The following is a 15,508-nucleotide window of genomic DNA, read 5'->3' as shown; positions in this document are numbered from 1 at the left end:
TAGCCATGCTAACCCAGGAATTCTAGGAGTTGCAGTCAGCGTATCTGGAGGGGGCCAGGGCGGGCTGGGCAATTTTAAAACTTTCCAGGATTTTTATTTTGCCCTGATCCAGTAAAACTCAGATACATACACATCAGTCTTTGGGCACAGATCTTCCTTACTGGATCAAAAACCACTGGCTTAAGCGGGGTAACTAATTAAATGTGACTATCACCCATCTGCAATCTCAGGAGGGAAGGGTGCACTGCATTTGGTTGCATGCTCAGATAACTACACACTGCCACAACTAAACCAAGGATAGCTACATTCAATTAGGGCTGCCTAAGATTTTTGATATTTTCAGTGCTTTTCAATGCTGCCATGTTTTGTTTCAATAAATGTCTGTTTTAACTTCTTCATTGAATGAGCCTGTTCCATATTTAGTGTTTAATAGAGAAATGTTGATATGATTTTAAAAACGAGCCAACTGTTTCATTAGGCAGGGTGAAGAACTGCCTTGGGCAGTAGATTTTGAGGGTTATTTATAAAATCTGTGCCCACTGACTTTTCTTGGAAGACAGAGCTGTGTATGCTTCACGACCCATCCTTCATCCTGAAATCGATTCTAAGACGTAATAGAGGACACTAATGCATTGCCAACACTGACGTGAGAGTCAATTGCCAATTGGTTGGCTTCTGTATATGGAATAGAAGGGGCAAAATCATTTTAGGCTGGCCTTCATTAACAGAAATTAACGTCTACCCAATCATAGGATTGTGTAACATGAGGGCTTGTGGTTCTTTAAAAAAGGAGATAGACAAGTGTGTAGGAGATCTCTACAGAGAGATGGAAGACATCTAGAGTAAGACCATTTTCCTTTTTGGAGACTTGGAGTGAACTTATTAAAGATGCTCACTTGGTTTGCTTGTAAGCTTTCACACAAATTATCTTGGTCAGCAACAGAGACAAGAGAGAGAGAGAGAGAGAGAGAAACGGACACCATGATAAAAGTTGGGAACAAACAATCAAGCAGAAAACAATACCCCAATCAAGGAACTACCAAGGAGAAAACCACACCCCCACCAACCCTGGCAGGACAAGCTACTGTATATAAACAGGGAGCAAACCCCACACTCACCAGCACTGATGATGTTACCTAGCCGGGTAATGAAACGCCTGCAAGCAAATGACCAAGCTCAGAGAGCACCCAGGATTCCAGAAGTTGGAATTCCTGCTTTTTAAAATACATACTTTAGTGGCTCTAAAATTAAACTAAAAGTAAATAAATAGCAAGAGCAAATTGTTGGGGAAGTAAAATAGTGAGCACTATCAACAGTTGCTGGTTTTCTACTAACTTTTTGGCCAACACTTGAACCCTCGGGGGGCCATGGCCATTTTGTATTGACAGGACTGATGGGTACTCTTGAGAAATTAAGCAATCAGGAACTGCTCCACATTGACAGTCTCAGTGACTCAGTGACTCAGGAAAGATCTTGCATCTATAAGTTCTGCTTATAGATTCCCAGATAGTCATCATGGTCTCGCTTAGTTTCCCACCACTACTGGTTTTAAGTCATTTGCACCTGTTTATAAAAAAGACCTGGACACAATCATTCATGACTTCCAGATGAGCCTGTTACAAACACATTCTCTGTTGGTCTGCCCATGAAGACAGATGGAAACTTCCATTGTTATGGAAGGTTGTTAAATGTTGACCAATGCACCTAGAAGATGCCTCTCATACCTGCATATTGATTGCTTATTTGCTTCTGAGCTCAGTTCAAGGTACTGGTTTTGATTTTGAATGGCCTTGCTCATCCTGATGATCCTCTAATGTGAAATCAACAGATTTTGAGGCCCTGCTTCAAGCATCACCTTATCTAGATGACAGAACAACATCAAGTCTAATGACCTTGAAAGTCTGCAATGCTCTTTTCCTCAGGTTGTTCAGGTTGCCCCATATTCATGTCATTGTGCTAAGTGATGGCACTTTCATTTTAAGGTACTTGTGAGACATATTTCCAATGATTTTTTTTCCCAAGGTTGAGTGGCTTTTTGTTTCTGCTTTTCAGTATGTATGATCTTGATTTTATCGCTTAGTCTTAATCAGAGATTTGATGGAAGATTTTATTTATTTTAATTTTCTGAATTGTGTACAAAAGGTTTGGAGTACTGGGTGAAAAAGTTTTATATTCCTTGTCCCCTGCGGTAACTAAATCAACATTCAGCTCTCCCCCCGCACTGAACAAACTGAGCTCCCGTATGGTCTCTGCACTTTGGCTCGCTAAACGTCTGGAAGTGCACTTTGCTCTTTTCTCCTCTTGGCCTAGTCCACACCACGTACCTTGTGGAGTTTGCGCTTTCCTTTGCCCTGCTTCTGGAGATGTCCTGAGAGGTGATAAAGCACCGCCCGGCTTCGCCGACGATTGGCATTAAAGCCTTTAGCTCCAGCTCGGCTGTAGCGTCGCCGTCCACCTAGCAAAGGACAAACGCTTGATGGCATTTGGTAGGTTAGAGCAAGAAGGATTTGTAGGTGCTCTTTCAGAGGTTACCGACTCTCAGACGTGTATACAGATAGGAGAAAATATCTCAGCACCTGAGTTTTGGGGCAATGTTTTCATCCTTGCTCGGAGAAGACTTCTATTTTTATGGGACCTTTTATGTATTCAGTGCTTATCTTTTAGGGACCAAGCCTTAACTGCTTTCCCCTATAGCCAGAAACATTGGAAACTGCATTTTATCAACATGTACCTGGTCATAATGAGAAACTTAAGGTGTAGTCCTATAGGTGCCACTTCAGAAGAAAAGTCTAAATTCAATGAGCTTCACACTTGGGGAAATTGGGATACCACTGGAGCCTGAGAGTAAGTATTAGTGCTTCTTTTTCTTTTGAATACTATACTAGATGCCATTGTTTTCTTACACCAGCAGAAATACGTATAACTGGAGAAAAAGCCCTTGCTTAATTTTGCTGGATTTTGAGTGTATCTGGAATTCTTTCCCTGCCAAAAAATCTGTGTTCTCCTGTTGCACACCCTCCTCTCTAGGCCCTACTTCTGCTTTGACATTAACACCCTCTTCCTTGTTGATTTGTGATGATCATGTACAGGCAACAATGGTCATCTTGCACAGCAAAGGGCTGTCAGGAATTTCATCTAGCAGAGCAGCCCTTCATAGCTAGCAGAAGTAATTGGCTGTAAACCCATCCTCCATGTGGCATCACTGCTCAAGAGAACAATGATATGGTACTTTGCACATACATCTCCAAATCTGGGAGAAGAAAGGAAACACCCCCTTCACACCACATAACTGCAAAGTTGTGCACCACAGGTGCAATTTAGAAGCTCAAACCAAGAGATTAACTGGAAGACCCAGACAGAGGCCACAACTCAATGTCAGAGTTTTTGTTCTGAGGACAGAGAGCCTTAACTTCAAAACTGTACCTCTGGGAGAGAAGCAGCTGGGAAAGTTTCTGTCCCAAACCCAAGAGGGACACTGCCAGACAATACAAAACAGGCTTCCCCGACCTCTTGGTCAGAATGATGGAAGTCATTAACCAGAGGTATACAACCTAAGGAGCCAGGGTTGCACAGGGTCTACAGTTTAGCCCTCACTAAAGTTGCTACTGAACTGTTCCATTTCATGAGACAAGCTTTTGTATATGCATCTGGAATGATAAAATACAGGGGGAATTAAAACTAATTCAATTTAATGGAAATGATTTGACATGTACATTCAGTTACATCCAATGTAGTTCTTGCCTTAGTTCCATCAACTTCTTGGGCATGGTCCGGCCCACCTTTTCAAGTTATCCCCTTAACCAGTCTCTCCAAGGCTATGGGGGCCCTCAGTCATAAACACGTCCTACAGTCCTGCTGCAGCCCAACCCTTTTGGAGGACGCCAAGGAGGGGGAGGCTGTGTACTGCTCCTGGTGATCAATGCCTGATACAGCATTACACGGTTTTCTAGGCACCTTATCTGAACCGCAGGCGAGGCATCTGCGATTCAAGACTTTGACACTTCTTATAGCATCCCCCCATAGCCAAAATAAACATGATATAAATTATATGATTCCTCTTGCATGTAGTCATACCACAACCAAAACTATGCAGTCATAAAGTTTGTACATGCATGAGAAAGGGCTTTGCAGTCAGGTTTGTGGGTTTTTTTGTGTTATTTCCTGCCTGCTAGCTTTTATCCACCATGGTTTGTTTCCTCCACATGGCCCTATGCATTCTCTGGACTCCTTTTCACCCTGTTCTAATTGAAAAGGAGTTAGGTGGAAATAACACTTTTCCATAACTGTGACGGTCTGGAATAGGGGCTGGAATAGGAAGCAGGAGCCATGCTCCCAAAACACCCCTATAAACACTTTTGCAGAGCAAAAGTAGATCCTATAAAGGAAGAGGAAAAATGGGGAAGTGGGTGGAAGGAGCAGAGTACATATGCAGATTATAGAGGCAAAGACAAAGAGGTGCCTCAGTGGCCATGCAGTAGTAAGGGCAACCCCAAGGAATCTGACAAGGAATAGTATGCCTTATTTGGTCCTGAGATGACAGTGGGCAGCTAAAGACTGGTGAAGTCACAGCAGGATTCCTAATTGTCAGGAACAGGATTCAGATCTTTGCATAATTCTTTAGCCTTGCAGTGTTTGCCCAGAATATACAGAACATGCATGTATGGGCACCATGTTCAGCATGCTGAGCTGGGCTTTATATGTAAAGAGCAAAAGTAATATAACCAAAGTGGATCACAGGGGAGTGCTGAGCAGAATATCAACATCAGCTGTAGCCAGGAGTTGGATCCTCCTTGCTCTGGCTGATGTACTCACAAGGTTTTTCTAGCTCTGTCATTGTTTGCAAAAGAGATCAAAATAGAACTTAGGGCATGGTAACCTCCTTCTTAATCATTGTTTGATAGAATGGCCACATTCAAAACAACTGCTTGCTTTCCTAACTAAAACCTAGGGATTCCATGTACAAACTGAATCTTAGCAACCAGAAATAAGATTCACTAAATGGATCTATTTTTCTGTCTAAGCTTTCTCTTAGGTGAATGGGATTGTACAGTATTCCACAAAGCTTACTGCAAAATTGCACTGGTGCTATGTTTGCTTGGGACACCCATGTTTTACTGTGGATTTTTTCACCAGAGCAGTAGCTCATTCAACCATAAGACATGCAGAATACCCATCCTTGGCGGTATGTCTATGGATTTTCCAGAAGTGGGGGTCATGTCTATGATGAGCTGCTCTAGCCCTTCTAAATCTACTACCGCACCACCACTGCTGCACCAGAATGATCATGGGCAGGAGATACCAACATTACAGAAGAGACTGCTGAGTCTGATACTACGTGAGTATTAATGGATACAACCAGAGTAACAAAAGAAATGACAGAGAAAAAAAGGGAGAACAGAAAGTGTTACATTTTCACTGTACAAAGGAATGAAGACAAGTGAAAATGGTTTGAATTAGCTGCATGAACAGCTAATTAATGAAAGCTCAAGTTCCACTAGTAAATTCACACGGTGTTTGGCGAGCAATGTATAGTGATATGCCAAAGAACAGCTTTGCCACTTCTGTTTTTGGCAGATCTCCTGTGTCTGTAACAACGCAGGACATGTCAACAGTTTCATCAGCACTGAGATGAGGAAGCTTCATCTATTAGAGTTCTGTAATAAAACTGGAAAAGGCATAGGATCCCTGCCAGGAGACTGAGTCTTCAGCTGTGTTACCATGAGGTCCTACAAGTATTTACTTGGCATCTGGGGCAATTTTATCTGCATGCTGTTGTTACCTCCACTTCATCTATACTTATAGGATTTACATCACTGAATATTTGTCTGTGGAATGCTTGACTCTCACTCTGAGAGCCATGGACTAAAAATCACAGGATATTTTTGGTAGCCAGAAGGAAGGGGGGAAAAAACTGCTGCCGTCATCATCATCGTCATCATCATCATGTAAGTCCGACATCTGAAGGAGGACACTTCCTTATTGATCTCACAACCTCTTGAGGAGTCTTAAGACTCTGTGATTCAGTAGCCCAGCTTTCCAGGTGTGTGGCAATACAAGTCCCATCATTCCATAGCCAGCAATGGAACATGTGGAAGTTGTATTTCAAGATATCTGGAGGGCACTAATTGGAGAAGCTACCATAGTTTACATTTTTTTTTTCCTTTACCCCACCCCCCACCTCCATCCTTAGCTTTATCTCACCTCCTTCCTTCCAGTTTTCCGCAGATGCTCTGCTTTTGGTCTCTGTGATGTCTTTGTGGGAGACTAGAAAAAGAGCCACTTCCCCCTTTTCATTCTTGATAGGCACCACATCCAAGAGACACCAGAAAGGGACACCTACAAGATAAGGAGGCATGTGAGTTGATGATCTCAACGTGTGTGCCAAGGAATGATCTTCTCCACGGCCATCCCCAACACCACCCTTTTCTGCTGTTCCAGACTCTTTCTGGAGACCAAGGAAATGGCAGGAAAGAAAAGAAGGCCAGCAACTTTCCACAAAAGGCTCAGTGTAAAAGATATTGCTTTAATGAGCAAAGAGAGGGCTGTCCTCAGGCTCTGAAAGTCCCTACCAGGGGAGGCCAACTCTCCTCCCCTGGTTTGTTATGCTTCCTCTCGCAAGCAAGGACCACTCTGTCCAGCCTGGCTTTTGACCATCAGACTGACATGTGCTGAGCTGGGATTTAACTGGATTGGTGCTGTCTGCCTCCTTTTACTCACGTGTTTTTAATATGATGGGTTGCACATTATTGATGCCTTATTAGCTGACTCGTGGTGAGCTTTAATCCTAACTGCATTTTTATCTTTACTTCTATTGTTAGTTGTATTATGACCTGTTTTGGTGGGAGGAGAGGCAGGAATTGAATGAAACAATCGGTATCAAAACTGGCTGCACCTCCTGGAAATAATTCTGGTTTCATTTCTATTGGGTTTTATGGAGATTGAACTAGAAAAGAAATATGGGAAATTAATATTGTACATGGTAACGGCAGCAAGATGGAAGAATAACAGTAGAACAATACCCACAGTAGAAGATTGGATTATAAAATTGATGGAGCTGGCAGACACGGCAAAGCTGACCAGTTTGGTGAGGAGAAAAATGGTAAAGACTTTTTAAAAAGACTTGAAGCTTTAGATGGACTTTTTGTTGAAAGAAGAAAAGACTGGATTGATGAGCTATGGATCTGGGGATTAAAAAGGGTTAAAGAGGAAGAGGAAAGAATAAGATGGCAATTACTCAATAGAAAAAATGGCAAAAGTCATAGTTCTGTTTTCTTTCTTTTTTCACTTCTTTTTTCCTTTTCCTTTTTTATACTTCTATTGTATTGAAAAAATTGAACAAAAATGTTTTTAAAAAAGAAAGAAACTGGCTGCACCTCACTGCTTGCTCAGTTCCAGAGTCCCAACTGTGGTGGCTTCTTGCTGTCTCACCTCTTAAGCCCTGCGTCCATGCCTGGAGCCCTGACAGCAAGGAACCACGCTCCTTGTTTGATGCACGACTTGTAAAAACACTTCTGCTCCTGCTGCTGTAGGAAGAAATGAAGGCCCTTCTCCGTGATCTCTAAATTGACAGGTCACATACAGGGAAACTACAGTAATAAATCAGTATGCATGCCAGTTTGGTCTAGAGGTTAAGGCACCAGGCTAGAAAGCAGGAGATGGTGAGTTCTAATCCCGCCTGAGGCATGAAAGGTGACCTTGGGCCAGTCCCACTCTCTCAACCCAACCAACCTCACAGGGTGGTTGTTGTGTGGAAAAGATGAGGAGGAAGGAGTATTAGGTATGTTCACTGCCTTGAGTAATAAAGTATAAAGTAATAAAGGCAGGGGAAAAAATGATATTCTAGGATGGGGAAGTGAACAGTCAGCATGTTAAAATATCATATAGGGAACAAAATGCCTTTGTATGTGCAAAAAATGTAAAGTTTCACCCTGTAAGGGCAAAAGCATTCATTAAACCAATGAGAAATGGACCCATTGTGAATTACGTTGTAACCTTAGAAAGAGAGGGTAAAATATAAATGTACTTGTAACTGTTAAGAAGATCAGAAGCCGCTTCTCTCTCTCTCTCTTTCCACCTTTTTTCCCACTTACTTATTACTTTTCTTTACTTACTTCACTCTTTTTTCAAAATTTGTATTGTTTTTATTCTCTTAAAAAATTCTTTAATAAAAAGTGTGTGTGTGTGTGTGTGTGTCTAGTATCTGTATCTGTATCTATATCTGGTATCTGCTTCTTACTGTTACTGAATAAACTTCTCTCTTTATCTGTTGGCCTCCTTTACCCATTGGGCATAGAACTGTTATTCCACGATACCACACTACAATCTACTCTTAAAACATCTTCAGTGTTCATGCAGAAGTGGGATGAGTAGAGTGAGCAAATCTCAGCATCTATGTGCGGGTATGAATATGGGCATTCCTAAGCATGCGAAATAACAGCTGCAGTCCTCTTTCCAGTTGCTTCCTCCTTGGCAGTGGAGGGAGTCACAGATCAAGGATATATAGGGGAGACAGACAATAGACCCCAGGGAACTGGTTTGGTGTGCAGAGGCTGCTTCTGAACCCCACACACTTTCAGTTGGAACAAAAACCAGGGTAAAAGTCCTGGAAAGCTGTTCCTGTTCATGCTAGGCCTGAAGAAATGGACAAATAGTCCAAGTTGATCTCAGGCAACGTTCTATGTGAAGCCATTTAGTGGCCTGCTAGAACTACTGAAATGGAGCAGAGCTTAACACAGCTGAGAAGCTGTACTCAGAAAAAGAATATTATCTCAGCTTCAATGAGCGTGTTAGAGAAACACAGGTTATTGATCTTACACACTCAGTCCTCCCAAGCATAAAGAATCACGTGCTTAGACAGAGTAGGTTAAGAAGTAAAAAGAATATCTTACTGACTTTATTCTTGGTTCGGTTACATCCATGTTTGGTGGAAAAGATGAAATCTTTGTTCTTCTTTTGTCTCTAAACACAATTCACCCTTAGCCCTACAGCTGCTAAGAGCTGCATGGAAGAAAGGGGAAGAATTCTTCATTAAGTCCCGAGCATGTGGCCCTGATGAAGAGAGCAGCATCCATGCTGCCTGCTCAATTGGTGGAAGGAGGAGGAAGAGTGAGAGAGGAAGTGGGAGTGGCAACAAACAGCTTCCTCAGAGTTGCATTGTGGGACGAACTCAACTTACATGCTAATGGACATGCTAATGAGGCATGCTGGATTTGCCAGGGCCTCTGACACCCCTTCTCAAATCACACATGCATCATGCCTACACAAGATTTAACTCACTTCGTAGGCCTTAATAGACACCCCTTTGCAAGTGGTTTTGTCAGGATGTCAGCGATCATGTTCTCTGAGGGACAATACTCCAAATTTATTAGTCCTGTCTCCTGTGCCTCTCTAATTATGTGGTAACAAACATCCATGTGCTTGGTCCGCCCTCCCACCTTCTTTGACAGAGAGAGTCTTATACAACTTTGGTTGTCCTCAAAGATTCTTATTGGAGCAGGAACACTAAACCCCAGATCCTCAAGTAGATACTTGAGCCATTGTACTTCTGCGCATGTCTCAGCCACTGAGACATACTCCACTTCAGTAGCTGAGCATGCCAATATAGTCTGTTTGTGACTAGTCCAGCTCACAGCCCCTCCCCCAAACAAAAACTCATTCCCACTAGTGGATTTACGATCAGTTACATCTTCTGCCCAGTCTGCATCGGTGTAACCCACTAGTTCAGGAGAATCAGTTGCTGGCAGCTTAAGCTTCAGGTCTGCAGTCCCCTTCAGGTATCTTGCCACCCACTTAACACCTGTTCAGTCCCTTTGGGTGGGTGCGCTGGTCTTTCTGCAGAGGATCCTCACTGCAGTTGAAATATCTGGCCTTCTTGTGGTTGACAGATATAACAGCTTCCCAATGGCCTCTCTGTAGCCATTGTTCTGAGGCAACAGTTCACTAGTGTCCTTGACTTTGTGATAGTCTGTGTCCATTGGAGTTGGCATTGTGTTTGCATCTTCCAGCCCCAAGCTCTCCAATAACTCTAGAATCTTTTGCCTCTGACTAAGGAGAAAACTTCCAGCCTCTTCTCTGTCAGTTTGTATCCCCAAGTAGTAGCTTGCCTTCCCAAGGCATTTCACCTCTACCTCCGTGTTCAAATTGGATACAATTTCATCAATGTCCCTTTGATCCTTATAACAGAGAATCAAATAATCCACAAATGTCAGAATGAACACGTCTCTGCCATTCTTGTGTGGTGTGTAAAGGCAGAGATCAGCTTTGCCCTGGGTGAAACCTTGCTTGATTAGCATCTGGTTTAATTTCACATTCCAGGCCCTTGCTGCTTGTTTTAGCCCATAGATCCCCTTCTGAAGTTTACACACTAAATGCCAGTTCTTTGGATCAGTGAACCCTTCAGGTTGTTACATATATAACTCCTCCTGAATTTCCCCATGCAAGAATGCTGTTTTAATGTCTATATGTTCCACTTACATGTTTCTACTTGCAGCTAGACTTAAAAGAAGTCGAATTGTTGTGTGGGTCACAACAGGTGCAAACATTTGGTCATAATCTTCCCCATACTTTTGTGAATAGCCCTTGGCTACCAGTCTAGCTTTGTATCTTTGGACTTCTCCCTTCTCATTCTGTTTGGCCTTAAAGACCCATCTGCAACCAATTGTCTGTTTGTAACTTTTGCAACAGCTTCCTCAGAGTTGCATTGTGGGATGAACTCAATTTACATGCTAATGCACATGCTAATGAGGCATGCTGGATTTGCCAGGACCTCCAACACTATGCTCTTCACACTTGAAATACTTCCAGAAAGATCTCTGCTGTAGGTGGTCCAGATGGAAAAGACAACAAGAGTTTTTGAAGTTGTGTAGAACAGGGAAGTAGAGCAATACAACTTGCTTAGCCAGCCCAAGCCACTAAAATTCACATTTCTACATCATTACTAGAGATCCTCTTTTCCAGCTAATTTTCTGCTATCCTGCCTTGGGCCTCCTGTGGCCAAAACCAGACAAACTTTGTCTCAGGTACCCACCAATCATTTCCAGGCAGGAAACATAGATATACAGTTATAGATATATAGTCAAGAAAAATTCATACCACACACACACACACACCAACCATTTTATATGGTATCTACTTAGACTTCAATTTTCCATATCCTTGTGCAAACTATCCCCCTATGGTTCCTTTGCCAGTTCAAAGCATCTTCTCAGAAACTGGACTCACCACTTTTCCTGTAGAGGATAAGCTCAGCTTTAAATTCCTTGCGCTCATCGAGGGCCTTGCGGATCTGGGTACGCACCAGTTCACTGGTGTCGGGCCCATACAGGAAGTTGCAGGCACAGCAACGTTGCATGACTTCAGCCCGGGAGAAGCCGGTCAGTTCACAGAAGCCATCTGAACAGTACACCACAGGGAAGGCTCCCCGGACTTGGGCATTGCCCAGGACAAAATTACTGTCTGAAGAGAAAAAGAAAAGAAACACTTGTCGCTGGCCTAGCTTGGCAAGAGTGGAATTAATTCTAGGACCCATCGGAGCTATGCAAGTCCTCCTAGATCTCAGATAAAGTTCCTTAGCCAGCCTGGTGCCCACTAGATGAGTTGCTCTACAGCTTTCACCTTTTAGCCACCGAACTCTCAAGATTCTTTCCTAAATGTTGATATTGATTTGTCACTATTGAAGAGCACTGGTGTAGTTTATTCACTAAGACACACGATAGTCAGTGCTTGGGTTAATTATGATTTAAAAATTTAAAAGGTCTTAGTTTGAAGCAAGCATTGCAATTGCCAGACATGATTAGGATTAGAGTCTTAGCCAGTAATTCCTCTATACACTGATTTAGGATTAAGTCCCGTTGAAATCAATAGGATTTATTTCGCCTTTAATGTATTCTAGATTGCACAATACATCACATTTCTTAGCTTTCCGGGGTATTTGTAACCAAACTACATATTTATTAAGGACATAAATGCTATTAGCATACTTAATGTTTACGATTTAAACAGCTGCTACTGCTGAACACAATCATCCAACAGGATTGGGATGACAGAAGGCAACAACCTTTTTTCACTGCTTTTATTGTGATCTCAATGAACATTTTACCCATCTCCCCCAAATGGCAATTAGCTGGAAGAAATATTTCCTCTCATGGCTACCCAGTGCCCCAGTATGGTAAAAATAATAATAACAAATATAAATATAAAATTAAAATTAAGCCTTACATACGTGATTTCCTCATATCAACTTACAGTGTCTTCTCAAGTCATCCAATCACTGTTGTGCCAAAGTAACAGTAATAGGAACAAGGTTTATGTCACTCCAACAATGGCTGGATGATGCTATGAAGATGGTTTAAGTCACTAGCAGGGAATTGACCACTATATGCATACTTCGTATATTCAGTAGTTTATCAGCCTTCCAGTGTCCTCCTGATGTCCTGGGACTATTAAAACCAAGAACTGCTAGCAAGGTAGCCAGCTCAGGTCATTGTAGTCCCTTCACTTCTCAACAGCACTAGCTTGGGGTAGGTTGCTACCTTTACTACTATGAATCAACCTGAGTTTATACCATAGAACTGAAATAACAGGGTATGATAGGAAGGGAGGTTAGGAAGGTCTGGAATGCACGTCTGAGTGAGATGTATGGAATAATAAGAGCAGAGGAATGTGAATACTTTTGAGGGGCAGACAAGGGCAAGGAGGTAGATTGCAATCCATGATAGTCTATGATATATCTGTTAGTCTTTAAAATGCACTAAGCTCCTGTAAAGGCTTTGCTGGGATTGATGTAGGGGTTAGAAACACAATTCTACAAGGAGACTGGCCATCAGTTACTGACTGGGGAAAAATGGGAAGAGGGACATGGGGGACCACAGGCTAAAGTTGGGATCTTAGGATGCTCTATCGTGCCTCATTCCCCAGATGCCTCACAGGGAGGGAGTGAAGCCACATTCTTAATTCCTTCCCCACTATCTTCCCAGGAGTTGGCACCATCTGGTGCATCTCCAGTTTCTGACTATTTTTACCCTGTTTGTTCTGTGCAGAGTTTAGTCATCGCCTGCGGCAGCTGGACTCAAACCCCCAACTTCTCACCAGGCAGAAAAAGCCGAAGCCCACCCCCAGCCCTGCCTGATTCATTTGCATAGATTTGAATAGGAAAAACAGGGTGCAGAGAGAAGATAACACAGAGATGCTGGAGGGACATTTCCATATCCAGAGGTATAAGGAAAAACAACCAAATTGTCCCCAGAGAAGAATAGTGGAGAGAGAATGAGATGGTGCAGAAGAGCGTATTCTAGTGGCTAAAACAGGATGAGGGATGGAATAGAGTTCCTAGTTTTAGGATTCCTTAGAAATTCCAGGAAAGTTGGAGACATGCACACCCTTCCTGATCATATCTAAAACCTGGCAAATACTTCTATTTGTCTAGCTGATAACTGGTTGAAATTGCAGTCAACGTTAAAATGGTCCCAAAAGCCATGACACAAGGAAGTTACAGATCTTTTGCATGTTACAAATGGAAGGTAACAAATATTCAGGTATAAGCAAAACAAATTTGTTATGTTTGTTAGATTTAAAGAGTACTGAAAACAATTTCTACTAATATACCGATCAGTAGCAAAGAGAGTTGATCACAGAATTGTGCTGCTGTAGTAATCAGAACATCCCTCTCCCATATACACACCATGCTTTTTTGTGGTAGGCAAGGGCTAGGAGTCCAGGCCTTATGCAGAATTTTATAGAATCCCCTGCCTACAACAACACTCTTTTTTATCAGTGAAAAGATTCCCCCCACTCCCAATGAAAAGATTTCAAGAGCAGAGGAAAGTTGTACTTTTCTCCTAACCGGGAAAAATTACAGGGAGAAAAGGCGTTTGAGAAGACAGGGCCTGAAAGGAAAAAAGAGCTGGCCTTCCTCTTCTAGCTTACAGAAGATCTTGGAGCACCAACAAGTTCCCCAGGGCCTTTTCATGCATCCATAAGTGGAACTAGGTTGCTTTCAGGTGACTCCATGAAGAACAGAGGAAGTCTTTCATGGTGCGAGTATTAAGTTTGGGAAAGGGTAACCTGGGTTGTGTGTGTGTATGTCTGTGGCTAAAAGTGCAGAAGGATGATTTAAAAAGAACTACAACAAGAATCCACCAAAACCAAAATACATTGAATCAGAACTTCCCATTCTGAGAACTTGTTATAGTTGATTGGTAAAATCCTCATGTTACGAAAGGAAAGGAAAGAATCTGGAAGACAAACTCAAAGTATTTTTGCAGTGTTTTGCTTCCCATTCAACCTTGAGTGACCAATTATTTCTAAAAACTGCTTCCTGCAAGATATTTTGAAAATACAATATTATTTGTAGGTTCTGACTATTGCTTCTAAAATAGCAGCTCTTGCCACAAACATACATGTACAATGGAAAGATCCAGTCAAACTGCGGGTGTTATGGCAATAGACAGAACCTTACATATACAGTAAAATACTGTATTTTCAAAACAGAGAACTTGAAGAGAGCTTTGTTTTAAGTGACATATTTTCGACTAATTGTCTAAATATTGAGAGACACAGCTGGCTTCACATTTAAAATTCAGTAGTAACAAATGCATCAAAGACCCAATAGATTCAGTTCCAAAAGACTTGCATCTCCGTGGCTCAAAGCCAGGTTTGTCAGACCCAAAGAGCTTTGCCTCCACCCACCCTTTCTGCAGAAGCAGCTCAGTGTTCCTCTCTAAAAGACCCAGGTTTCACCTCACCCCCTTTCTCTTTTGCCCAACCCAGTGCAGAAGTCATCCTGATGTTTGTCAAAAGCCAAGCCTTTCCTTCTCCTTCACACCAAAGGGAGGGCTGGGTCCAAGCCTGTAGGGAAGACGGTCTCTCAACCCGCAAGAGAAATGGTGTGTGGGTACCAAGGCAATGTGACACCAGGGAAATAGTCCTGTAACTAGTGGTGATGCAGTGCAACTGAACTGTTTTCCGAAATACACCTGTGGAGCTGGGGGTGGTAAAACCTCCTGCAAAAAAATCCTACAGCCACAAGCCAATACTACAGACTTAAACCGGGTTAAAATCATAAACTTGTGCCATCAGGTAATGCTGGGCACTGTAGTGCTATGAATGGGGTGCCTGTTAAGAATGCCCCTAGATCCTCACCATCAGAGCTGCAACACCCAGGATTCTTCAGGGAGAATCCTGGCAGTTGAACTGGTAGAGGTATATAGCATTAATATCTCTTGAGCATGACTGCCCATCAAATGGAGGTGTCCTCAGGGACTGGGGTGATTTCCAGGTTAATCTGATGTTTTTGCTTCATTGGTTGAAGTTGCGGTTTCAAATGGGTTAGGTAAAGGCATCAGCCTCTTAGAAAACACCCAGACCAGGATTAAACAGCCTCTTTACTAAGGGAACAGAGTGAGGTGGTGCAATTGATATGGAAGGTACTGAATTAGAATCTGATGGCTGAATAGTTGGGAAAAACAAAGAAAAGACTAGCAGAAATGAAGCTGGATTCCCTGATCCTCAT

At 42.4% G+C, this 15,508-nt stretch overlaps 1 protein-coding gene across 1 annotated transcript in view; it reads right to left on the bottom strand.

Annotated features, from left to right (window-relative positions):
• Positions 1-15,508, bottom strand: part of KCNH3 (potassium voltage-gated channel subfamily H member 3) — a 56,900-nt gene that overhangs the window by 14,454 nt on the left and 26,938 nt on the right. The window contains exons 2-4 of the mRNA XM_063293547.1: positions 11,221-11,454; positions 6,172-6,336; positions 2,325-2,455 (exon numbers count right to left, since the gene is read on the bottom strand). Of these exons, the coding sequence (XP_063149617.1) occupies positions 2,325-2,455; positions 6,172-6,336; positions 11,221-11,454 (530 nt within the window). The remainder of the gene's footprint in view (positions 1-2,324; positions 2,456-6,171; positions 6,337-11,220; positions 11,455-15,508) is intronic.

Source organism: Candoia aspera, chromosome 2 (genome assembly GCF_035149785.1).
Source record: "Candoia aspera isolate rCanAsp1 chromosome 2, rCanAsp1.hap2, whole genome shotgun sequence".
NCBI lineage: Eukaryota > Metazoa > Chordata > Lepidosauria > Squamata > Boidae > Candoia > Candoia aspera.
Note: the sequence above shows the minus strand (reverse complement) of the source record. Positions and strands in the feature narration are given on the sequence as shown.